General features: G+C 35.3%; 1 protein-coding gene and 2 pseudogenes across 3 annotated transcripts in view; all 3 read right to left on the bottom strand.

Annotated features, from left to right (window-relative positions):
• FAF1 (Fas associated factor 1) overlaps positions 1-26,363 on the bottom strand; it is a 459,658-nt gene that overhangs the window by 286,213 nt on the left and 147,082 nt on the right. For all 3 annotated transcript variants that reach the window (XM_077844988.1, XM_077844990.1, XM_077844991.1), the window contains one exon: positions 18,141-18,343. In XM_077844988.1, the coding sequence (XP_077701114.1) occupies positions 18,141-18,343 (203 nt within the window). The remainder of the gene's footprint in view (positions 1-18,140; positions 18,344-26,363) is intronic.
• On the bottom strand, positions 1,131-1,666 carry LOC144282686 (ATPase inhibitor, mitochondrial pseudogene; annotated as a pseudogene).
• Positions 1,577-2,688, bottom strand: LOC144281974 (polyadenylate-binding protein-interacting protein 1 pseudogene; annotated as a pseudogene).

Raw genomic sequence — 26,363 nt, 5'->3', positions numbered from 1 at the left:
TTACTTCTTTTTTTGTGGTGGGAACAATTTTAATTGGATTGTTTGTGGATTTTATTGTTGGTGAGCTGTAGTTCTTTATATATTCCAGATACTAATCCCTTATCAGATATATGATTTGGAAGTATTTTCTACCATTTTGTAGGTTGCCCTTTCATTCTGTAGATATGATCCTTGATTCACACAAGTTTTTAATTTTCATGAAGTCCAGTTCACTTACTCCTTTTGTTTCTGTGTTTTTGGTATCACATATAAGAAATTATTGCCAAACCCAAAGTCATGAAGCTTTTTGTTACAAGAGTTTTAGAGTTTGAGCTCTTTTTGTTTAGGCCTTTGAGTTTTGTTTCAATATCACACACTGTTGTCAAGAGTATAAACCATAAGACTTCTCTAATGAATAATTTGGTGGAATATGCCTAAAACATGGAAATGGTTGTGCCCTCTCAGGTAGACTTGCACCTCTAGACATCTATATTAAGAAAAATAATCACAGAGGTTCAACAAAATTCACTGAAACATATTATAGTGAAAGATCAGGAATGGGAGGGAACTCAAACAGCAGGAAAAAAGTGATCCAACCAATATATCATTGTTCAGGCTTTAAAAATTGTACTTCAGGAGTATTTTAAAGTATGGAAAATGATCATGATATAATGCTACAAGTAAAAAAAAGTTGATTATGAAGCATCAATTTTATAAAATATAAATTTATACAATAGACATAGAATGAAACTGGAAATAAATGCAACAAAATGTTAACTGCAGTTAAACAGAATTATTGACTATTACTTTTCATATTTTTGTGTTTCATAAATATTTTACTGTAACACTGGAAATGAAGTTTTTATAAACAGAGAGAAACAATTTCTATCTCAGGACTCAATAAACAAAGGGTGAACTAAGCAACTAATATCTATTGAAAGGCTTTCTCTTAAGTGCCAGATTTTAATCGTGTATATTGAGTGGCATAGGGAACTTGTTACAGATTTTAAGAAAATCTAGTAAAGAACTGAATGGGAAACAAAGAAGATAAAATCTATTAGCAGAGGATATTAAAAGAGAAGACAAGAAATAGTGAATAAAAGCATAAACAGTCTATGTTGATAATGGAAAACATGGTAAGTACATGTTACTTTTTTTTTCACTGACGACAATTTATTATAATCTGTTGGCAGCACACAGACAGATAATAAAACCAGAACTATGTTTCCATAGAAGTGGATGATGATATGTAGCCATTCTATGGGAACTGTGTGCATTTAATCATCATCAGGTTTTAGATTTTTTATTTTCTTCTTGTGCCGCTTAATTTCTTTCTGCAGACGCTCAATCTCCTTTATATGATGACTGATCACATCTTCATGGTGTTTCTTCAAGGCTGCCAGTTGTTCTCTAGTGCGTGCTCGGAAGTATCGTTCCTCTTCAGCTTGCTCTTTCTTTCCAAAGGCCCCACCTGCCTCCCGGATCGAGCCTGTGGAGCCCGGGTCCTCTGACCATTCGGAGCCGAAGCCTCGGGTTTGCAGGGCCCTAACACCCCCACATGCCCAGCCACACCCGCTGTGCACCCCAAGTACATAAATTTTTTTTAAGTTATAGGGAATAAAGTTTATTTTGGCAGATAGTGTTAAACAAAATTAAAGTTGCATACATTAGTAACATAACTCAACATCCTTAATTTGGTATAAGTGTGACATTTTCCTGTTTTCCTGTGTTCTGCTAAATCACCATAACCTAAACTGCTTTATAAAACTGATACGCTGAAATTTAGCTATACTGTTTTCGCTTACGCTCTGATTCCAAACAAAACTTTTCATAAGCTTCTTCTATCTCTGGGTCCATCTCATCATCAATATCATCCAAGTATGGACCACCAGCCCCTGATAAATCTGTCCCATTTTCTTCATAATCTGGAAAAAAGTCTTCTCTTTCAAGTAACTCTTGATATTTCTCTTGGTAATCTGGATCAGCCGCGGTGAAAGGAACACCATCAGAGGTATAAAATGTTGGTTCATTCATAAAATAGTTAGGATCATTTTCCGGTGTTGCTTCTCTGTATGTTGAAGTTGCATGGACTCTACCCCAGTTACTTGACCGGAGTTCTACAAGCTTCAAGAGCATCTGTTTCACATCTCTGCTGCAATTTGCATCTACGACAACATTTTCAATTCTCTGAATAATTTCTTCCATATCATTCTTTCCTTTCTCCTTCCAGGCATCTTCCAAAACTGACCCTGTCAACTTCAGTAATTTTACCGCACAAATTAAGTTGTCATCCATAGGATTAGAAAAGAGGGCATTCAGCAACTCCTGAAGACCAACCTGAAGAATATCTGCTCTTGTAACCTGTCCATTTGTTCCCTTGATCTCCAGGTTAAGGTAATGTTCTCCCAGGAAGAGGACAAACGCGTGGAATAGTTTCCGAGTCACTTCGTCCCCTTTTGCAGCTTGATCTTTAACTTCATATTCAGTTAGACATCTTTGAAGCAGCAACTGGTGAAAGTTGCCACTCTGTGGGCTAATTGTCAGATGATGGGACAGGTAATTACAGAGGCGAGCTCCCATGTAAGAGAAATTTGGGATAGATGTGGCCTGTTGATAGATGAGTTCTACAAGTTCTTGCAAAGCATCATCTGTTGTAACCCAGCCATTCAGGGTCTCTGCAAACTGTTCAATTTAATATTTTTTTTATGATTTACAAAGCTTTTTTAATTGTATTATTTGAGATCATATACATGACAACCCAGAAAAAGGAAGATGCTTTTTCCATTCTGCCAAAAAGAAGCTAGGGTCCAGGAATGTTAGATGTTCAAAGAAATACACTTAAAATTTAAAAGGATTCAAATCGAGGCTAACAGACTTGGAAGTCTCTCTTTTTATCTGTGCTATACTTTCTTTTAATTTAGGTAGAGACCCAGCAGGGCCCTAATCACAGTACAACAATCAGTAGTACACTTCTTCCTTTTAAGAGTAAAAGGAAGTCATCTAGGCTTCTACCATTGACCACCCACGTGAGGGGTACATGAGTCCACTGGGGTTTTCTCTGGGGCTGGAGGCACAGAAACAGTGGGCATGGTATTAGGGAGTGGCCCCAGGTAAATACTGACACTGTGGATGAGATTCTATCAAAATGTCTTCAAAAGTGTTCCTACTATTTTGCTTTCCTAACGGCAATATATGAAAGTTCCTTCCATCCTTGCCAGGCCTTGGTATTTAGTCTTTTAAATTTAGCCATTCTAACAAGTGTTTAGTTGTATCTCATTATGATTTTAGTTTGCGTTTCCCTAAAAACTAATGGTATTAAACACCTTTTCACATGATGCTTTCTACCTATAGTTTCTTAAAGTTTCTGTTAGAATCTCTTGCCCATTTTTTATTGAGTATTCTTTCTTAAGATTGAGTTTTGAGAATTCTTTAGATATTCTGGATACAAGTCCCTTATAAAGGGTGTGTTTTGCAAATACTTTCTCCAAGCCTTCTGCTTATCTTTACATTGTCTTAAGAATGAATGTCTTCCAGGGTGCCTGGGTGGTTCAGTCAGTTAAGAGTCCAACTCTCAGTTTCAGCTCAGGCCATGATCTCAGGATGGTGAGATTGCACTGTGTGTGCATCAGGTTCCGAAATCAGCACAGTCTGCTTGAGATTCTCTGCCTCTCCCTCAGTCCCTCCCCCTGCTTGCATGCTCTCTTTTCTCTCAAATAATAAAATCTTTTTTTAAAAAAATATGAAGGTTTTTCAAAGAGCAGTATATATAAATTTTGATGAAGTTCAGTATTTCAATTTTTCTTTTATAGTTTGTACTTTTTGTGTCCTATTTGGGGAAGAAACAAACCATCTTTGCCTATAACCCAAGGTCACAAATATTTTCTTTCACAAATTCCACAGTTTCATCTCTTACACTTAGGTTTGTGAATTATTTGGTGTTTATTTTTTTTTTAATTTTTATTTATTTATGATAGTCACACAGAGAGAGAGAGAGAGAGAGGCAGAGAAACAGGCAGAGGGAGAAGCAGGCTCCATGCACTGGGAGCCCAATGTGGGATTCGATCCCGGGTCTCCAGGATCATGCCCTGGGCCAAAGGCCAGCGCTAAACCGCTGCGCCACCCAGGGATCCCTATTTGGTGTTTATTTTGGTATGTGGTGGAAGGGTTAAGCTGCTACCACTATTGCTGCTACTTTTGTTTGTTTTGTACTTTTGTTTTTTGTATTTTTTCATTTGGATGTCCAATTATGCATTTGGAAGTCCATTTGTTGAAAAGACTATCCCCACAGAGTTGAATTAACTGGGCAAGTTGTAAAAAGCTGACCAGGTAAATGTAGGGTCTATTTCTCGATTCCCTACACTGTCTCAATGACCTACCTGTCTATCTTTCTTTGCAAAAAAAATAAAGATATTGCCATGGCTACTGTCTTAAAATCAGTCTTAATGTGGTATGGAGACATCCAAGTTTCTTCTTTCTCAAATTGTTTTAACTATTCTATACCATTTGCATTTTAAGTATTAGAATCAACCCATCAATATATTTTATTTTTAAAAAATTGGAATTTTTATTAGTATTATACTGATTTTATAGAGTAATGTGAGAAAAAGAGACATTTTAACAATATTGAGACTTACAATTCATTAATATAATACTCTGCTTAGTTTTTAAATTTGTCTTGTTTGCATATTTATTGCTAAATTTATCTCTAAGTCTTTTAAATGACACTGTAAAAAAGTATTTTTTTAATTTTAGTTTCCAACTGTTCATTGCAGTGTAAAGAAATATCATTGATTTTTGTATATTGACTTTGTATCTTATAAGTCTGCTAAATTCAATTATTCCTAGTAGCTTTTTTGTAGATTCTTGGGGCCTTTCTACATTGATTATTCTGTCATTTTTGAATGACAATGTTGCTTTGAATAACAATGTTAACAGAAGTGGTAGGAGTGAACATTCTTGCTTGTTCTCAATCTTAGGGTGAAAAGATTCAATCTTTTTACCATTAGTATTCTAGGTGTAGAATTTTTATAAATTTTTTTTATCAGGTTGAAGAATCTACTTTTATTTCCAATTTTGGAATTTTGGACACTGAATTTTGTTAAATGTTTTCTATATCTGTTGAAATAATCATCTGGTTTTTATTTTTTAACCTGTTGATAAGGTACATGAAATTTTTTTCAATCACAGGAGTGACATGATTATATTTATTTTTTTGTGAGATAGAGTAATACCAATCACCATCTCACTGTGAGACTCTGAAACATCATGAAAAAGTAGTTCCAAAAACTAATATAAGGTTACACTAAAGGAAATGACATGCCTCTGGGGTGCCTGGGTAACTCAGTCAGTTAAACATCTGACTATGGCTCGGGTCATGATCTCAAGGTTCTGGGATCAAGCCCCATGTTGGGCTTCACACTCAGCAGGGAATCTGCCTCTCCCCCTGCTCCTCCTCTCCTCTGCTTATGTTCTCTCTCTCTCTCTCTCTCTCTCTCTCTCTCTCTAAGTAAATAAATAAAATCTTTTTAAAAAGTGACATGCTTCAATCAAGGAAGAAGATAGATCAACTATGGTCTCTCAACCCAAGGTGGGCACTCATGTAAGTGTCACACTGTATGTGCAGCAATGACCTTCTAAAATGAATCACAGTTCTAAAATAGAAAAGTTATCTGAAAGTGATGTCTCAGCAAATATGACTAAGAATAACTAGCATCTATAGTATGCATTTTTCAGTTTTATTAAGATATAATTATTAGTTCAAGGTGTACAACATAATGATTTGATCTACATGTATATTACAAAATAAGCAGCACAACATAAAGTCTAGTTAATATCACTTACCTCAGTTATAATATTTTTTCTTGTGATGAAAACTTTTAAAAGCTACTCTCTTGCAAATATAAATACAACATTGTTAACTATAGTCACCATAATTTATACACTGCATTCCCATACAGTATGTATTTTAATTTCAATACAACTCTATGCAATGGTTGAATGAACTAAAGATGTTTAGCCTGAAGAAATGAGAGAAAAAACAGTACTGTCTTTTAATAGCTGAAGAATTGTCGAGAAAATACATTTAACTTGTAAAATCTGTCTCTGAAATAAGAGTGAGGTCAAAGGAATGGAGCTTACAGGTGGCAACTCAAAATAAGGAAAAACATACAACTGATACTTCTTTTTTTGTATGTGGTCGGTGTATAAAATTTTTTATTTATAAAATTTCATAGTTGCTGGACAATTGAAGTAACGTCTTAAAATTAATAAGTTCCATTGCTAAAAGTATTTAAGCATGCGCTAGAAGACCCTAAGACAAATACATGGAAAATAATGCTTAATTTGTGGCCACTTGTACTAGACAGTTTTTACAGATCCCTCCACAATCATTAATCTCCATGAATCAGTAAGTTGCTTATTTTCTTTTGTCAGTTCTCACAACTATAAAGTGGGGATATAGTTTTTGGCTATCTCAAGGTAATGTGAAAATAGTAGGTCAAAGAGTATAAAAGGGCAGAGGCAGGAACTAAGATAGGATCACGGGAAGGAAGCATAGCATGAACCGGTCACTAGTGGAAAAGAAGAGGTTCCACTGAAGTGAATTGTTCAACTAGCTGGACTGTAACCCCAACTTCCTGCTCAAGACTGCAATATACCTCATTATTCCACCAGATACCCCATTATCATTCCTGCTTCCATGCTTTCCTTGCCTAGAATAAACTCACCAACTATGTTCACATACCATATTTTGGTTCATATTTCATAAGTTGGTCCCTTTGAAATCTTTTCTGATTACCCTCATAATCCTATTTATTCCCTTCCCATACTCTCAAGACACCAGTTAAAGCTGAATCTTTCTTTTCAATATTCCTATACCACTACCTACTTCATAACAGAAATAATTATTTAATTGGAAAGATCATGAGTTCTAGATTCAGTTTAAAACTGAATTTGTAATTTAGGAATTCTCCGAGCTTCAGTTTATTTGTCTTTGGAACAGGGATAATAATGACTGCCTCACGGTATTATTTTAAGTGTTGTATAAGAACCTAGTACTGTGAGAAGAGTGGCTGATGTACAATAAGTAATATGGTTATATGTATGTGTGTGTGTCTGTATTTAAAAATGAACAAATGAGTGAGTGAACGAATAGATAAAAGCCCTTATTTTCCACATCTACATTTCCCTCTTTAAAGTTTAAGACAGGGGATCCCTGGCTGGCCCAGCGGTTTGGCGCCTGCCTTTGGCCCAGGGCACGATCCTGGAGACCCGGGATCGAATCCCACGTCGGACTCCCGGTGCAAGGAGCCTGCTTCTCCCTCTGCCTATGTCTCTGCTTATGTCTCTGCCTCTCTCTCTCTCTCTCTCTCTCAGTGTGACTATCATAAAATTAAATAAATAAATAAATAAATAAATAAATAAATAAATAAATAAAGTTTAAGACAATGGAGTATTCTGGGATGAGGATTCCCTTATTTTATGCATAATCTGAAAACTTAGCATAATATTAAACCCAAAGTAATCAACAAACATCCATAATAAAATTATTCTGATTACACAAAAGTCTTTTGGGATTTATGTCTTAATTTTCAGCAGTAATTGCTAAATATGAGACTTTAAGAAAGTAAAGTGTTATTTACTGTTAGAGCCATCACTATGTGTTTTATTCCTTTAAAAAGGAAAAAAAGTCATCTGAGAGACTTTCGAAGGAAGATAATAGGGAATTATCAAAGGAAGAGAAGACTGAAAGATAAATGGCACAAAATAGTATGTTAGAAAACATAAATATATGCTTCTGATCTTTTGACTTGAAGATAAGACAACAGAAAAATGACATGAATGATAAAAGTAGTTGAGGGGGAAAACTATTTTTATTTTTTTAAAGACTATTTATTTACTCATAGAGGACACAGAGAAAGAAAGAGAGGCACAGACACAGGCAGAGGAAGAAGCAGGCTCCATGCAGAGAGCCTGACATGGGACTCGATCCAGGGTCTCCAGGATCATGCCTTAGGCTGCAGGCGGCGCTAAACCGCTGCACCACTGGGTCTACCCGGGAAAACTATTTTTAAATAAAACTTAAAGACTTTATAAAATGGCAACCTTACACTCTATACCAAACTGCTAACAGCAGAGACTTAAGAATGAGAAAAAAGAAAAATACTCCTCTATTTAAAAAAAATTTTTTTTTTACTGAAAATATATTACCTAGAAATGTGAAACTAAGTTAAAGATACATTTCTAATGCATAAATATAAGTAAACTATGCACAATAAGGCCCAATTTGAGATGCTGCTTACTTAGATATTGAAATGATCTTACAGATAATTTGGGGAGTGCACAATTGTTGTCACGGAGACCATAAACATCAATTTGCGGATGGAAATTATTTAATTTTTTAATTATCCTCTTGTCTTTTCATGCTCACAACATATAAGGCAAACAAGATTGCTATTCTTTCTCTTTTCACATGCATTAATAACAAACAAAAAACCCTCACTTATATGGTGTTTATTGTTCATAAAGGGTGTCTGAGCGCAGAGAAGTAAAGGCATGTGCCAGAAATTACACAATCTGAGTTTTAGAGTCAAGACTGGAAAGAAGTTCATAGATTCCAGGAAAAAAAAAACTGATTTGAAATAATTTAAACTACTTTTTAGGCTCAAAATGGACTTGCTAAATGCTTTAACTCTTTCCATACTCAATCTGATTCATTTAAACTAAAATGCCATCCAATATAATAAAAGCAGCTTTAAGAAAGTAGATTAAAAATGGAAAAGAAAATGAAGCAAAGGTTAAACTAATGACAGACCTATTTTCCTCTTTTCCATTTCAGAAATGAAAATAAGGCTATGTTTTGCTGACAGTACTGATTCAACAAAGTTTATTGAACAAATATCTGTATGTTAGGTTAAATCCAGTGCTAGATCTTATAGGCATAGAAAGACACAATAATTCCTACCTTCAAGATCATACTACTTCACACTAGATAGTATTTTATAGAAGAATCAAGGTCTTAAAATAATTATTTAAATTTATTTAAGAAAACCTAGAAGGATTTTATAATAAAATAAAACTGTAGAAATAAACAAATAAATAACATACTAAAAATATTAACAGACCAATACAATTACCACTAGGTGTCACTATGATATAAAGTTGGTGGCTGCCTTTATACATTGTTGAGTCTTCCTGATAATAACATGAAAAACTATCTTATTTAGCATCTTTTTGCATTTTAATATTTATAAATACACAGAAAAATTAGTATTTATCCAACTCCGTAACTTGGTCTATATATAAAAAATATTTAACAATTATATTGCAGGTCACATAAACTTTACTGAGTGTATTTTTTAATTTTCCTATGATAAATATTTTAATATACATACAAACATATAGATACGCTCATTTATTGATCCATTTATTTTCTCAACAGATACTGCTCTGTGCTAAGCACTGTGCTTGGAGAATTTATAGAAGAATAAGACCTAGTCTGTGAGTTTGAGAAGTTAACATTCACAAAGAAATTCCGAAACACAAAGAAAGAATAAGATGTTTTAAAATAAATGAATGAATCAACTTAGGCCCATGGAGGTTAGGAAAAGTGGAAAGGATAGATATTTACATGGAACATTAAAAGATGATTATGAGTTTTCTAGAAAAACTAAAATAAGGAAGGGCAAATCAAATAGAATATAAGAAATAAGGAATCACTGAAAGATGTAAAAGATTTATATTCTAGATACAGCACTATAGGACAACTATGTAGAATACAGACTAGAGGAATATAGAAACAAAGAATAGAAATTCAAGGAATTATCTTAATAATTCATTAAAGAAATTAGCTCCTGAACTATAACTGAGGTCATAAAAATGAAGGATTCAGTGATATTGTTATAAAACTAATAGAACTTAATCAATCAAATGCAGTGAAAGAAGAAAAAAATCTTCCATCAAGTCCCAAATATTCCTACACACAACTTCTACAGTGATGCATATTAACAAATTTAACAGTGAATACAGAGAAGATGCATGACATGATTCTCTGGCATGCAATTCATCATAACAGAATAACTATAATCTAGAACAAATAAAAAACTAGAATTAGAAGAAAGAAGAGAAGCTGTGTATCTGTATCCAAAAACAGTATCTGTATATAATTTCTTTTGAATCACATTTTATTTACAATATGTTTGCAACTATTTTAATTGTTACTTGTTTTCAATCAGAATGATAACTTGACTTTCTACTCTGCCATTCTTGGGCACAAGTCTGCTTTTACAATGAATTATAAAGCCAACATATTAACAAATATGATATCTGGAAATTCTATCACATGTTTTTACAACAAAGCTTTAAAGCAGTTTCCTAGACTACCCTCCAAACTCAGATAAAATTAAAGTGTAACATTAACGTATATAAAGAAGCATTTCTGATCACCATTTCTGAAATAAGCAGAGATTTCACTCCAACTGCATGAGCCAATGAAAAGGGTGGTTCAAGTAATCCAATTACTTCCACCATATACCAAATATTCCATCAACAAAAAGAATCAGGTCACTTTGAAATGAGACCTAGTTAATTACTCAGCCACATGCTACATAATATCAATTTAAACTTACTTATTATAATACTTCTTTCCAGTTTTTTTTAAAACAGATACAAATCTGGGATAATTTTAAGTAAAAGAAAAAGTGTGATATGACACTGAATTCTTTCCTCTATAATAAATATATTCATCACTAAACTAGGAAAGTAAAAGCCAGTAAAATGCTATATAAAGGGTTCCCTACTAATACACCAAGGTGCCTTAGCAATATTATTGAAAATCTATATGAACAATAAGCAGAGTCAATTCTAATTACTATTGTAAAGATAAATAAAACTATTATTCAAATATCAGTAGAGAGTTTTGGTAATTTTAGGATTATATATACATTTTAAATATCAACAAAGAGAAAATTATATATATATTAAAAAAAAGAACCAAGCATATTTTGGAGCTAAAGAATATAATAACTGAAAAGTCATTAAAAGAGCTCAACAACAGACTTAACCAGAAGAAAGACTATGTGAACTTGAAGACAAGTCATTTGTAATTATCCAATCAGAAAAGAGAAAAAAGAAAAAAAATGCAAGAGAAAGAGTGAAAAAAGACAGAAGATAAATGACCAATATGTGCATTATGGGAGTTGCAGAAAATAAGACCAGACAAAGGGGCAGAAGGTTTATCTGAAGAAATATGGCTGAACACTTCCTAAATCTGGGGTAGGAAACAGAGATGCAGATTCATGAGGCATAAAGGATCCAAAAAATAATAAATCCTAAAAAGTCCATATCCAAAAAAAAACCATTAAATTCAAATTGTCAAATTAAAAGACAAAAAGGAATTTGAAAGCAACAAGAGCAAAGCTCATCACATAAAGGAAGCCCCCAGTATCAGCAGATTTCTTTTTTTTTAATTTTCTTTTTTTAATTTTTATTTATTTATGATAATCAGAGAGAGAGAGAGAGGCAGAGACACAGGCAGAGGGAGAAGCAGGCTCCATGCACCAGGAGCCTGACGTGGGATTCGATCCCGGGTCTCCAGGATTGTGCCCTGGGCCAAAGGCAGGCGCCAAACCACTGAGCCACCCAGGGATCCCCATATCAGCAGATTTCTAACTGAAACTCTGCAGCAGAGGGGGTAGGATGACACATAAAAGTGCTGAAAAAAAAAAAAACTGCCAAAATGAATACTATGTTCAGCAAAACTGTTCTTCATATATTAAGGAGAAATAAAGACTTTCCCCATTTAAACAAAAACCAAGAAAGCCCAACCCTGGACCTGCCTTATAAGAAATGCTAAAGAGAGTACTCCAGTCATAACAAGAGGATACTAAATAGCAACACAGGAGTATAAAGCTGTTAATGGTAAACATATAGACAATTATAAACACCCAAACAAGTATAAAATACTGTAACAACAGTGATTAAACACTTAATCTGATATAGAGGTTATAAGACAAAAGCATATAAAATAAGTATAATTATAAAATATCAATAGTACATAATACAAAAAGATGTAATTTGTGACATCAATAACAAAGGGAGGGGATGAAGACTAGTTTTATATATGACTGAAATTATCAGGTTAAAACAGATTATTAAAACTATAAGATGCTTTATGTAAGCCCCATGGTAACCACAAAGAAAACAGCTAGAGAAGATTAGAACATACAAAGAAAACTTCTATCTTTATAGAAGATAAACAAAAGAAAATGAGAACAAGAATAAAGCATGACACTAAAAAAAAAAAAAAAAAACAACAAAGAGAAAGAGGAAACAAAAGCTACAAAGACAAAGGAAATAATCAACAAAATGGCAATAGTAAGTCCTTTCCTATCAGTAATTATTTTAAATGTAAATGGATAAAACTCCCCTAACAAGAGACACACTAGCTGGATTTATTTTATTTTTTTAAGATTTATTTATTTATTTATTTATTTATTTATTTATTTATTTATTTATTTATGATAGACATAGAGAGAGAGAGAGGCAGAGACACAGGCAGAGGGAGAAGCAGGCTTCATGCTGGAAGCCCGACATGGGACTCGATCCCGGGACTCCAGGTCCAGGATCGCACCCTGGGCCAAAGGCAGGCTCTAAACCACTGAGCCACCCAGGGATCCCCGCTGAATGGATTTAAAAAGAAAATTTCAACTATATGGTATCTACAAGAGATTCACTTGAGATTCATGTACACATATGATGAAAGTGAAAGGACAGAAAAAAAATATTATATGCAAATAGTAACCGAAAGAAAGCATGGTGGCCGTAACTACATTGACTAAATAGACCATAAATCAAAACTGTCACAAGAGACATAGGACATTATTTAATGATAAACGAGTCAATTTACCAGGAAGATACAACCAACAATTATACACATATGCACCCAAATCAAAGCACCCAATATATGAAGCAAACAATGTCAGAGCTGAGGGGAGAAATGCACAACAACACAACAGTAGTTGTGTTTCAATAATGGGTGAAACTTACAGAAAATCAATAAGCAAACACAGGGCTTGAACAATATCATAGACCAAATGGATCTAACAGACATACACAAAACATTACACTGAAGAGCAGCAAAATACACATATTTCTCAAGCACACATGGAACATTCTCCAGGGTAGACACCACGTTAGACTATAAATGAGTCTTAATAAATTTAAGAAGAAAGAAGCAGAAGGAAAACCACTATTGATTTTTAGTTTCATTATACTGTGGTAGGAAAACATTCTTGATATCATTTCAGTCTTAAGTCTGTCAAGACTTGTTTGTGACCTAGCACACCTGGGTGGCTCAATTGGTTAAGAATCCCGCTCTTGATTTCCGCTCAGGGCATGATCTCAGGGTCATGAAATCAAGCCTTGCATTCAGCTCCATGCTCAGCAGGGAGTCTGCTCGAGATTCTCTCCCCCTCCCACTCCCTCCATGCATGCTCTTTCTCAAATAAATAAATAAATCTTTAAAAAAAAAAGATATGTCATCTATCTTGGAAAAATCACAGATATGTGGCGATTAAACAACTTATGCCTGAACAACCAAAAGATCAAAGAAAAAAATCAAGAGAAAAATTTAAAAATATCTGGAGACAAATGCAGACAAAAACACAACATACCAAAATTTCAGAGATGTAAGAAAAATAGCAAAGTTTATAGCAGTAAGTGTATACATTTAAAAAAGAGAGAATAATATGAAAGATCTAATAAACAACTTCACATCTCAAGTTAACTAAAAAAGAGGAACAAGCTAAGCCCAGAGGGAGGAAATAATAAAAGATTAGAGCAGAAATGAAAAGAGAATAGAAAAACAACTTTTCAAAAAATCAGCAAAACTGATTGATATTAGAAAAGATAAAGAAAAGTGATAAACTTTTAGCCTAAACTAAAAAAAAAAAGAAGACTCAAGTAAAATCAGAAAGGAAAAAGGAGGCCTTACAACTATGTCACAGAAATCAATATGAATAGACTACTATAAACAATTATATGCCAACAAATGGTATAACCTAGTAGAAATGGGTAAATTCATAGAAATATATAATCTACAAAGACTGAATCCAAAGAAACAGAAAATCTAAACAAATCTGTAACTAGTAAAGAGATTGAATCAGTAATCAAAAGCCTCCCAACAAAGAAAAATTCAGCACCAGATAGTTTCAAGAGTTCTATCAGGGATCCCTGAGTGGGGCAGCAGTTTGGCGCCTGCCTTTGGCCCAGGGCGCGATCCTGGAGACCCAGGATCGAATCTCACGTCGGGCTCCCGGTTCATGGAGCCTGCTTCTCCCTCTGCCTATGTCTCTGCCTCTCTCTCTCTCTCTCTCTCTCTCTCTCTGTGTGTGTGACTATCATAAATAATAAATAAAAGAAAAAAAATTTAAATAAAAAAGAGTTCTATCAAACATCTAAAGAAAAATTAATGTCACTCTTTCTTAAACTCACCTCAAAAATTAGAGTAGAGAATACTTCCAAATTCATTTTGTGAAGTTAACAGTACCCTGATGTCAAAGTCAGACAATGGCACTACACGAACAAGAACAAAAACTATAAGCCAATATCCCTGATGAACATGGATTCAAAAATCCTCAATATTAGAAAACCAAATTTAATAGCACATTAGAAGAATCATATACCATAACCAAATGAAATGTATGCATGTGAAGCAAAAAGAGCTTAACACGTGGAAATCAATGTGATACACCATATTAACAAAATGAAGGGAAAAATATTACATGATCATCTCAATAGAAGCAGAAAAAGCATCTGACAAAATTCAAACCATTTCCTGATAAAAATATGCAAACTGCAAACAGAAGAAAATTACTACAACATAATAAAGGCCATATATGAAACGTCCATAGCTAATATCACACCCAATGGTGAAAACTAGAATCTTTTCCTCTAAAGATCATGAACAATGCAAGAATACCCACTGTTGCCACTTGTATTCAACAGAGTATATGAAATCCTAGCCAGAGCAATTTATGCAATAAAAAGAAATAAAAGACATCCAAATCAGAAAGCAAGAAATAAAATTATCTATGCTTCCAGATGATATTACATGTAGAAAACCCTAATGATTGCATTTAAAAAAACAAAAACTCTGCTAGAACTAATAAGCAAATTTAGGAAAGTTACAAGATATAAAATTAACATACAATAACTAGTTATATTTCTCTTTACTAACAATAAATAATCTAACAAGGAAATTAATAAAACAATCTCATCTACAATACTATCAAAACGAATAAAAATACACAAGAATAAACTTAACCAAGGAAGCAAAAGATCTGTACAATGAAAACAACAAAACGATGCTAAAAGAAAGTAAAGAAGAAACAAATAAATGAAAAGACATCACATGTTCTTGGATTGAAAGATTTAATATTGGTAAAATATCCATGCCATCCAAAGCAACCTACAGATTCAATGTCATCCCTATCAAAATCCCAATGGCATCTTCGCGGACATTTTTGCAGAAAAATGTGTTAAAATTCATATGGAATCACTAAAGACCCTATTATAGCCAAAATAATCTGAGAAAGAAAACTGTAGTTGGGGGCCTCATATCCCGAATTTAAAACATGTTACAAAGTAATAAGATAGTAGGTACTGGCATAAAGAAAAATATATAGACAGAATAACAAGCCCAGAAATTAATCCATGCATATAGGTCAAATGACTTGACAAGAGTGCCAAATCTACACAATGGGGGAAGATAGTCTTTTTAACAAATGGTGCACAGAAAACACCATGGATATCTAATGCAAAAGAGTGAAATTGGACCTTTAGCTTATTCCATATTCAGAAATTAACTCAAAATGGGTTAAAGATTTAAATATAAGATCTGAAACTATAAAACTCATTAAAGAAAATATAAAGCAAAAGCTTCGTAACATTAGTCTTGGCAATGACTTCATGGATATGAGACCAGAGGCAAAGACAACAAAAGTAAAAATAGATAAGTGGGACTAGATTTTTGTGCAGCAAAGGAAACAACCAACAAGATTGTAAAGAAAATAACTGCAAAGTATGTATCTTAAAAGGAACTGGTATTCAAAATATATAAAGAAATCCTACAATTCAAAAGCAAAAAAGTAAATATTCTGACTTAAAGATAGGCAAAGACCTTGAATAAGCATTTCACTAAAGAAGATATACAAAAACCAACAGGTATATGAGAAGATAATCAACATCACTAATTATCATGCAAATCCAAACCAAAACCATAATGAGATATCACCTCATACCTGTTAAGAAGGCCATTATAAATCAAAAACAAAACAGAAAATAGTAAGTGTTGACAGGATGTGGAGAAATTAGAACCTTATGCATTTTATATTGGTAGGAATGTATATCCATTGGATATTCACTATATCCAAGAGGTGAAAAAAACCTAAATATCCACAGAGGGGTGAATGAATAAAGAAAATGTAGTATATGCATAAAATGGATTATTACTCATTAGAAGAGGAAAATCCTATAATAGGGATCCCTGGGTGGCTCAGCGGTTTAGCGCTTGCCTTTGGCCCAGGGCGCGATCCTGGAGTCCCAAGATCTATTCCCACAGCGGGCTCCCAGCATGGAGCCTGCTTCTCCCTCCTTCTGTGTCTCTGCCTCTCTCTCTCTCTGTGTGTCTATCTCTATCATAAATAAATAAATAAATCTTAAAAAAAAAAAAAAAGGAAAAGAAAAAAGAAAATCCTATAATATTCTACACAGGGATGAAACTTGAGGATATCATACTAAGTGAAATAAGCCAAACACAGAAGGACAAACACTGTATGATTCCACCTATATGATATATTTAAAGTAGTCCAACTCATCTCAGATGAGTAGAATGTAGAATGATGATTGCCAGGGGCTGGCAAAAGGGGAAAATGGGGAGTTGTCATCCAATGGATACAAAGTTTCAATTATACAAGATGAAAATCTTCTAGAGATCTGCTGTCCAACAATGTACATATAGTTAACAAAACTATATTGTACATTTAAAAATTTGTTAAAAGGATAGGTATCATATTATGTACTTTTTTACCACAATTTTTTTTTAAAAAGGAGTTAATAGGAGAATATATGGGAGGCATGGAACTGAGCATGGGAAAAAATGGACTAAAGAAATTTGGGCAAAGGAAGGTACATTATAAATGCCTTGAGTGGGCTCATAACCTATTCAAGGAACTGAAACAAGTCCAAAACAACTTAGGCATGGTGAACAAGGGCAAAAGTGGTAACAGATGAAAACCAGAAATGTAGCAGGGACCTGATCAAGCAGGGCTTACAGGCCATGGTAAAAGATTTTCATTTTATCCTAAACCAATGGAAAGTTTCTAAATGCCTTTTAAGTAAGGGAATAACAATCTGATTCGTGTTTGAGAATGATCAATCTTTTAACAGTTTTGCTTTTCTCTACAGCATACTTCTTCTCTTTCTTTTCTCACAATCCTGAGATCAAGACCTGAGCTGAGATCAAGAGTTGGATGCTTCTTAACCTACTGAGCTACCCAAGTGCTCCTGTAGTGTACCTCAATTAATAAATTAAATAAAATTAGGAAAGAATCTTCCTAATAAAACAAAGGCAAAATTTTCAGAAATATCTGGAATTTAGATTTATAAGTCAAATAATCTGAATCAAATTTCATTCAACACAGTTTCTCTATAGAAATCTGGTAAAATCTGTCCAATAATGGCAGGCATACACTTTTTTTTCAAAGTTTCCTTTGAAAGGACAATATTGAAAAACTTATACAACTAGGTAGGAGAAGAAGTAATGAAAACATGTCTTATTTCTGATCTCTCATTAACCACAGTATGAAAAATTAATGAATTTCAGCTATAAAGTCCAATAAGCAATATACTTAAAAGTTTGATTTGCATCTGCCCTAAAACAGCATCTTATACCATTCAAGTGGAACAAAAGAATTATTCTTAAACTTGCCTCAGTAACAACACAGTATTTTAAAATGCAGTATAATTATCTGTATGGAAAATATCAGTTTCAATTGTCTTTTCTCCCTTCTTATTGGCATTCAACTCAAAAGAAAAGAATATAAAGAAATGTTTACCTAATAAATTCTCTATTTATGAAGGCTTTATACTAGGAAAAACCTTACCAACAGTACAGCTGTCTTCAAGTACCACATCAACATTTCTGTCCCTGTACTCAACCCTGAAGTCCAGCATCCGAGGTTGCCTTTCTACAATTTGCCTAGATGGCATTACAGGTCGAAATGCTGAAGAGGAAGAAGGAGCAGGAGCTGAAGCTGGGTGACTTGGATCAAATGCAGGTCCTGGTATAGTTTCACCTCCATAGTCACTGAAATATTGACATAAAAAGAAAGATTATCATCAACCAAATCCTTATAGATTACCACTAAGGACCCATTCCATACTTGGCTTGTGTTGGTCTTCCAATCAAATTTACCTACCTGTGCATCAAAGCCTAACTAAAGTTTTACTTCCTCCATAAAATCTTTCCTAGTGACTGAAAGCTACATTACTCTCCCTCCCAACCTTGCCTTCCTATGTCTATTGACAGTATCATACATATCATCTATCATTTAATCAGGTTTTTGCTTTATGATGTTAGTAAAACATTAATTTCTGTTAATTAAGAACAGTGTCTTCTACATTCACTAATGAAAGTGAATTCATTCACTAATGAATGCTCACTGAAGCATTATCTGATTAACTCTACTTTCCACAAAACTCAGAAATTTACCATCCTTAAACCTCTATTCTTTTTTTCTTTTTATAAAACAGAGGCAACATCTATCCAAAACCATCTTCTAATTAGCTTTACATTATGGATTATGAATTTCCTTTCCAGTACCTTCAATATCTCCTGAATTATTCTTCTGAATACAACAGCCTCCTAACTAATCTCTCTGAACGTACCCTTGCTCCTGTGCATGTCATTCCATACCACTACAAAAATGAAATTATAGAAATATCTTCATATCATTTTCTTCAATATTCCCCTCTTCTTCATACAGAACTACATGTAAGTCTCTATATGATCCAAAGCCTACCTACCTTCCTATCCTTAGCTTGTGCTAGGCTATCTCCTCCAATCTCTCTATGCTTCCAGGCACAACAAGCTTTCATTTCTTCCATCTCACCTTGATCCTTCCCATTTCATAGCGGAACACAGACTATTCCTTCTAAGACTATTCTTTCTCATCTCATCCCAATATTCCAACTTTCTTCTAGCTAATTATATTCACACTTCATATCTCAGATTGAATGTTTTTCAACTCAGTGCATGTTTTACTACCTCAGACTGGTTCTAATTCCTCATCACTACCAATTATAATTGGTATTAATCATTTGATATTTAAGACTCCAGGAGAATATAAGTTCTACAAGGTCAAAGTTCACATTTGTGGTTTTCTTTTTTAAAGATTTTATTTATTTATTCATGAGAGAAAGAGGCAGAAACAGAGGCAGAGGGAGAAGCAGGCTCTATGCAGGGAGACTCATTTGGGACTCAATCCCGGGACTGTGGAATCACGACCCAAGCCAAAGGCAGATGCTCAACCACTGAGCCACCCAGGCGTCCCCACGTTTATGTTTTTAATGGCTGTATACTCTGCCTGGAGCTCAAGATTTTATAGAGAAAGCACTTAAATATTTAACAAGCTAAAGAGTAAAGGAATAATTATTAAAGAACTTGGGTTTTCTCTCAATTTATCATATATAGTCACTCCTCCCCCCCGCCCCCTCACTAGGAGGAATAAGGAAGAAGAGAACCAAAGGAATGCTTCCATTGAAACATTATTATTGTATATATGTTCCACCACCACCAAAACTACTAGCTGAGTTTTAAAATACCCCTAAATCTGTGGGAAAAGAACAGATTAGGAACCCGAACAGGAACAATAAAAAGAATGACCAAAAACACACAAATAAGCACTATTCATACAATGAACCAAGAAAAAATATTTACCTTTACTTCACACTACTGCTCTGATTAGTGCTTACCAAATTTATATTAAAAAGTTGATTTAGTGAGTTGTGATCATCTTTTAAAGAAGAGGATATGATAGGACAGGATAGGATAAGATACAAATGATCAGTACATGGTACTTAATAGTTAAGATCAAGTATTGTTTCCTAAAACTTTTGATTCTGATACATTCTTGCATATGTGTTTGGATTCCATGTATTTCTAATTGTAGGTCATAGCCAAAAAAGTATGAAAATAACGAGTTCAGACACTCTAATAATCACTGATCCAAAGACAAAAAAACCTACACTTTCTCCTAGCTGTTAGATTCAAGAAAAGTTATCTTAAAAGTAAGACATGGAAAAGAAAACGTCCAAGCAGGAAACATCACTGTTGGAATCCAAAGTGAGCTCCTAAGTATCTATGAACAGAATATGCGCAATGATATTTCAGATCTCTAAATTTTGTCACTTCTCAGAAGCTCGGAAATATAGCTAAAGTTAATAGGCTGGTCCCTGACTTAATGTTTTCTTAACCCCGAATTCATCCTTCTGTGGTCTATTCTATGATGCAGATTCTGCAAAATTCTATTTGTCCTTTGGCATATGTTTCCCCAATAGATTCTGCAAATAGGATACTAGATAGAGATAGATTGTTAGGAGGAGAGAAGGAAAGCTTTCCTTCTTCCTATTCACATATATTTCTATTAGTATCATACAGCAGCTTTCAGTCTCCTGCTTTTTTCAGCGTTCATATAACCAGCTTCCTGACAATCCCTCAGACACAGACAGCAGCTAGACTGTATGCCTTCTAAAGTGGCCTGATCCTCATTCAGGTCCAAGGGGCTGCTTGGAGCTCTGAAGTTCTATTAATCCCTTTGATCTGGACCTAAGAGTGGTAACTTCCTGAAGCAGTTATACAGAGGTTACTTCAGTTTTACTTTTTTTGCTCCACACCTGTGTAACCAATCCTACATTAAACTTGAAATACCCAATTTTTGGGAGGTGGGTGGGGGGGTGGGTAATGGAGGTATCCCAGAAAGAGGATTCAGGAATTAGTTTGATTATGTCCTTGACCTTCAATACACTGATGAGCTACTTGCTAATGGAAAATGGGATACCAGTGATCATGCACTAGCATAATGATTAAATCATCACTTATAATTCATTATGAACACATACCTATTAAAACAAGTGCCTAAGGGGACAAATGGCTATTTGACTTGGCCCTTATGGTAGTCATAATGACAGTAAAGACTATGAGCTGGCTGCTTTTGACTCTAATGGAACGCTTAACAGAAGAAAATGACACACTTAGGGTTATCAACTTTCAGTTTAAGCCATGATAAGAAAGCTTCTGAAGTAGCACTTTCTGATTTCCTGTCTCCCAGGTATGATCCTACTGAGAATCACATGCAAATTTAACTTTTCAGCTTGCAGCATTACAGTGAAAGTTGAGTATATATACTTTCTAAGTATCTTTTGTGAAAATTACAGCACTGTTTTAGGAGGAGTGGTATTCTACAACGTGGAATGGGGATATCCAAGTGGACTCAGATGAAGGCAACAATCTTGAACCCATGGAGTTCCTGTGAACCTTCTTTGTAAGCAGAAACAACTCCTTATTCCATGACTAAAGTTATCCTCCTCTTGCTCGAAAACTGATAATGCTCTTACTAAGATCATTGCCTTGAAAAGGAATGCCTATTGTCAAAACCTACCCAAACCATTTCTTATTGCCTCTAAAATCAGATCTAGGCATTCTCCAAGAGAGTAAATACAATGTCTTAACTCAGAGAAGGTTATTTCCAAAAATAATTATTTTGATAAAGAGATAAATTTATCTTTTGATAAAAATATTTTGATAAATTATACCAGCAAAATCCTAGGGAATATGTAAGAAAATGAATTTGAAGTGAATTTGACCAAAAGAGTTTTGATACAGCCAAATATATAACATGTTTGCTTAAGCAGCTGTAAGTACCTCTAATAGTTTGCTTATCGACTGAATGAAACTTAAGTTCCAAAGGAGTCTACATTTAATGAGGATGAAATACCCAAACTTTCCTGGCAAAGTATAGAGGAAATCCAGATGCTTAGAAAAATAAGAATGCTCAAGTGGATTTACCATATACAATCCAAACATACATATACTCTCCTACTACATCATCCATGAGGTCACAAAGGACATTGCACTAAAGTATTACAAAATACATTAGTAAGAGGAGTTTGCATTCTTAAAAAAACTGTAGCAGTTGTCTTCCATGGGTTGGGAATAACATGAGGAGATGACACCACTGAATAAATCTCCTTAATGAGCATGGTATCCCAAAGTGCTGAGGTCAAATGGCAGAATTTAGTAAGAAAAAGATGGAAGCAATTACATTAATGGACAGCACAGACAAAAAGTGACAATCAGAAGATTTCAACCTACAGAGATCTTTAGAAATGGGCCATAATTATTATTTTTTCCCAAGGGTGGGGGAAAGTAAGCAGTGAGGGAGAGGGGCAGAGAAAGAGGGAGAAAGAGAATCATAAGCAGGCTCCATGCCCAGCCCCACTGGGGGCTCAATTTCACAATCCTGAGATCACAACCTGAGCTGAAATCAAGAGTCAAATGCTGGAACGCCTGGGTGGCTCAGTAGTTGAGCATCTGCCTTTGGCTCAGGTCGTGATCCCAGGGGTCCAGAATCGGGTCCTACCTCCAGCTCCCCACAGGGAGCCTGCTTCTCTCTTTGCCTATGTCTCTCCCTCTCTCTCTGTATCTCTTACGAATAAATAAGTAAAATCTTAAAAAGAGAGAGAGAGAGAGTCAAATGAGCCACCCAGGAGCCCCAGAACATAATTATTTCTAAGAAACCAACTTAAAAGTCAGTTGATAAAAATATTACTTGATCTAAAAACATTAGACCCCTAGACCTGATAGCCTAAAACCTAATGTCTGTAACCACAATGGAGAGTCATAGTCACTCTCAGTTTCCAAACATTAACTGTTTCACGGACATAGAGCTCCTGATCCCCACAAAGACAATACAACAGAGCCACACATGTAGCACTTTCTGAAGTAGTAGTAGCCCCCATGTATATTGGAAACTTTCTTCTAAGACTTGCCCTAGGAGGCTGCAGTCATTAACTAGGGTGTCTGTATACTGATAAAAGGAAAATATCTAAATTTTTAGGAGATTACTAGATGCTAACTCTAATTCCTGGGGATATAAAAGTAGAAGACTGTGGTGGTAAAATGAAGTTTGGGCCCAAATCCATTCATACTATGTTCAAACAATCTGTCAACCTACCCTACAATTTATTTTCTAGATTCTAAATGTATAATTCAAAGAGACATACTTCAGTAACTGGCAGACAACATACTGGCTTCCTGATCCATATAGTTAGGATTGCTATGCAGGAAAGGTTAGTAACAGGAAGACACTGATCTCACATATACTTTTTTTCTCTATGTTAATTTGCAGTCACCAAGACAACCATTTTAATTTTACCCAGCAGGGCAAACAATTCACTGTCTTTTTCAGAAGATTATGTCAACTCTCCCACTCTTTAGCATTAACAATCTAGCCTAGAGAAGTCTTGATCAACTAGACATTCCACAAAACAACATTACATTGATAACAATGTGAACTGATCCTGAAAAGCAAAAGTAGCAAGTACTTGGACACATGTATGACAGAGATTAGAAGATACATGCCACAAAAATGCAGGGACCCGCTACCTTGGTAAGTACTCAGAAGTAAGTCAGGGTAAAAGGCCAGTTGCTATTATCTTGCACTTTCTGTCAATAATAAGAGATAACTGGGCAGCCGGGTGGCTTAGTGGTTTAGCGCCCCCCCTTTGGCCCAGGGTATGGTTCTGGAGACCCAGGATCGAGTCGCATGTTGGGCTCCTTGCATGAAGCCTGCTTCTCCCTCTGCCTGTGTCTCTGCCTCTCTCTGTGCCTCTCATGAATAAACAAATAAAAATTTTAAAAAAATAATAAGAAATAACTAAGTTAAATGAGGAAGAAAAGATGTGGACTGGGAAAGGAAAATATGGTTGTGTATACCTGTTCACACCAACCAAAAACAAACTGCTGAAGCATTACAGCCCCTAAACAAAGATATTTCAGAAAGACAGTAGTGAAAGAAAAGTCTCCTAATAGGGAGAACTTGGGATCGTACCACAAGTTACCTTTTCATTTAGAGAAATTGCCTGAGGTACAAATCTATATTGAACCATGGACAGGTTGGTCAGCTGATCAAGACTTGGAAAGAATAAAAGAAAAATTAGGTGGACAAGAAAGTCTGGGTAAAAGATTAGAAAATGGGACTTTCAGAATGGACACAAAATGTGAATATATGCTTCTGAAAGGAATGCTGCCTACAGGCTATCCACTGGAGAAAAAAAAAAAAAGGCTCTCAATGTGAATAACATGATATTGTTCTGTTGATGTCAGTCAGCTTTTCTCCCTTACTCCCTTAGGACTATCAATGCATTAATGTATAATGTGGCCATGCCAATAGGAGTGGAAATTAGACAAAGGCACAACATCAGTTTCTCCTCAAGTCTGAATCTGGCTAGGGAAACTACTGAGCATCTAAACTGCAAACAACAGTCTAAACTGAGCCCCCAATATGACATCATTCCTTGGGGGTCTGGTAATAGATCATTTCTATCACAGAAAAAGAAGCAATTTGTTCTCCCTTAAAATGACACTTTTCTGGGGGATCCCTGGGTGGCTCAGTAGTTTAGCGCCTGCCTTTGGCCCAGGGCGCGATCCTGGAGTCCTGGGATCGAGTCCTGCGTCGGGCTCCCGGCATGGAGCCTGCCTCTCCCTCTGCCTGTGCCTCTGCCTCTCTCTCTCTCTCTATCATAAATAAATAAAATCTTTAAAAAAAATGACACTTTTCTGAATATGAAATGGACTTCCCTGACAGCAATGCTTCTGCCAGCACCACCATTCATGTATTAATCTAAGGCTTTCCTACACAACACTGGTTCTAACCAAGAAACTCATTTCACAGCAAAAGAAGTGTAGTGCTGGTAATATTCATATACACTGTCACCCAGAAGCACCTAGCTTGTTAGAACAGTAGAATGTCCTGCTAAAGACAGCTGGGAGACAACACTCAAAACTTGGCCCTCCACCTTAAAGGATGTTGTATATGCTTTGTATCAGTAACCAAAACACTGTGATATTTCTCATATTGCCAGAAAACATAGGTATGAGAACTAAGTGATAATAGTGGTTTCTCTTACTATGCCGAATAACTTAACAGAATTTTTGCTTCCTGCTACTTTGGGCTTTGGTGATTCAGAGATCACAGTTCCCAGGAATGTAATGTTTCCACAATACTTTCACAGAATTAGAACCTGAGAATGCCACTTGGCCATTTTGTACTCTTCATATTACTGAATCAACTAATGAAATAAGGGGATACAAAGTGAGGTGGGAGGTCCTGATTACCAAGAAAAAACTGGGTTGCTGCTATACAATGGACTATTTCTGGGGTATAGAAAACTATAGCCAAATAACAAAAGCAAGTCAACTGAGGATCCTGACTGTTAGGATGAATATTTGAGATGTCCCACCAAGTAAAGAAACTTGACTGAGTTGCTGGCAAAGGGAATATAAAGAGTGAAAGAAGAAACTGGCAAATACTAACCATGGCCTTATGACCAATAACAGTAACAAAAATGTAGCAGCACACGAGTGTGTGCACAGACACACACAAAATTTTCTTCTTACAGTTTTACATACTAATGTTATTTTATCAACATCAGTGACCTAGCAGTGACATTACTATAACAATAACATCCACTTTGTTTTAGCATCAGCCACTGATGTTAGCTTCTGGCTTCTTTCAATTATTTCAAAAAAGCCTCTGCATCCTGTAGAGGTACCAGTATCAGCTGAGCAGGGGCCATGTTGCCAGAGTCCTTCCTTTGGGCTTCAAAATCCTGCTAATTTCAATCTCTCCCAATCACTTTCCCTTTTTCCCCTAATACCAGGAGTGACTTCTTGCCCTTTACTGGTTAGCAGGGGGCTCTCCCAGACAGATCTGTCCTAGAGCAGGCTTCCTGGAGTACCCTGAACTTAGTCCACACAGTCCCGGCTGTGCCCACCCTACTCAGGGATGCTGCAACTGTAAATCTGCTCTTGCCTTATGCTCCTTTCCTCAGTCACAGCAGGACCACCCCACCCACAGGTGGGTCTGGTGATCCAGCTGTTTCCTGAAGTCATTATATCTGAATTGTTTCTGTATTCCCTTTTTGCTTCTTTCAACCTGCTCCACATCTTGGAACTGATTCCCTATATGAAATTCCCTGTGTTTGAAACACCTTCGTGCACTTTTTTTCTTCTTTACCAAACTCTAACTCAAGGAGACAGTTTAACA

This window comes from Canis aureus, chromosome 13, assembly GCF_053574225.1.
Source record: "Canis aureus isolate CA01 chromosome 13, VMU_Caureus_v.1.0, whole genome shotgun sequence".
In the NCBI taxonomy this organism is placed as follows: Eukaryota; Metazoa; Chordata; class Mammalia; order Carnivora; family Canidae; genus Canis; species Canis aureus.
This window is presented reverse-complemented; position numbering and strand designations above follow the sequence as displayed.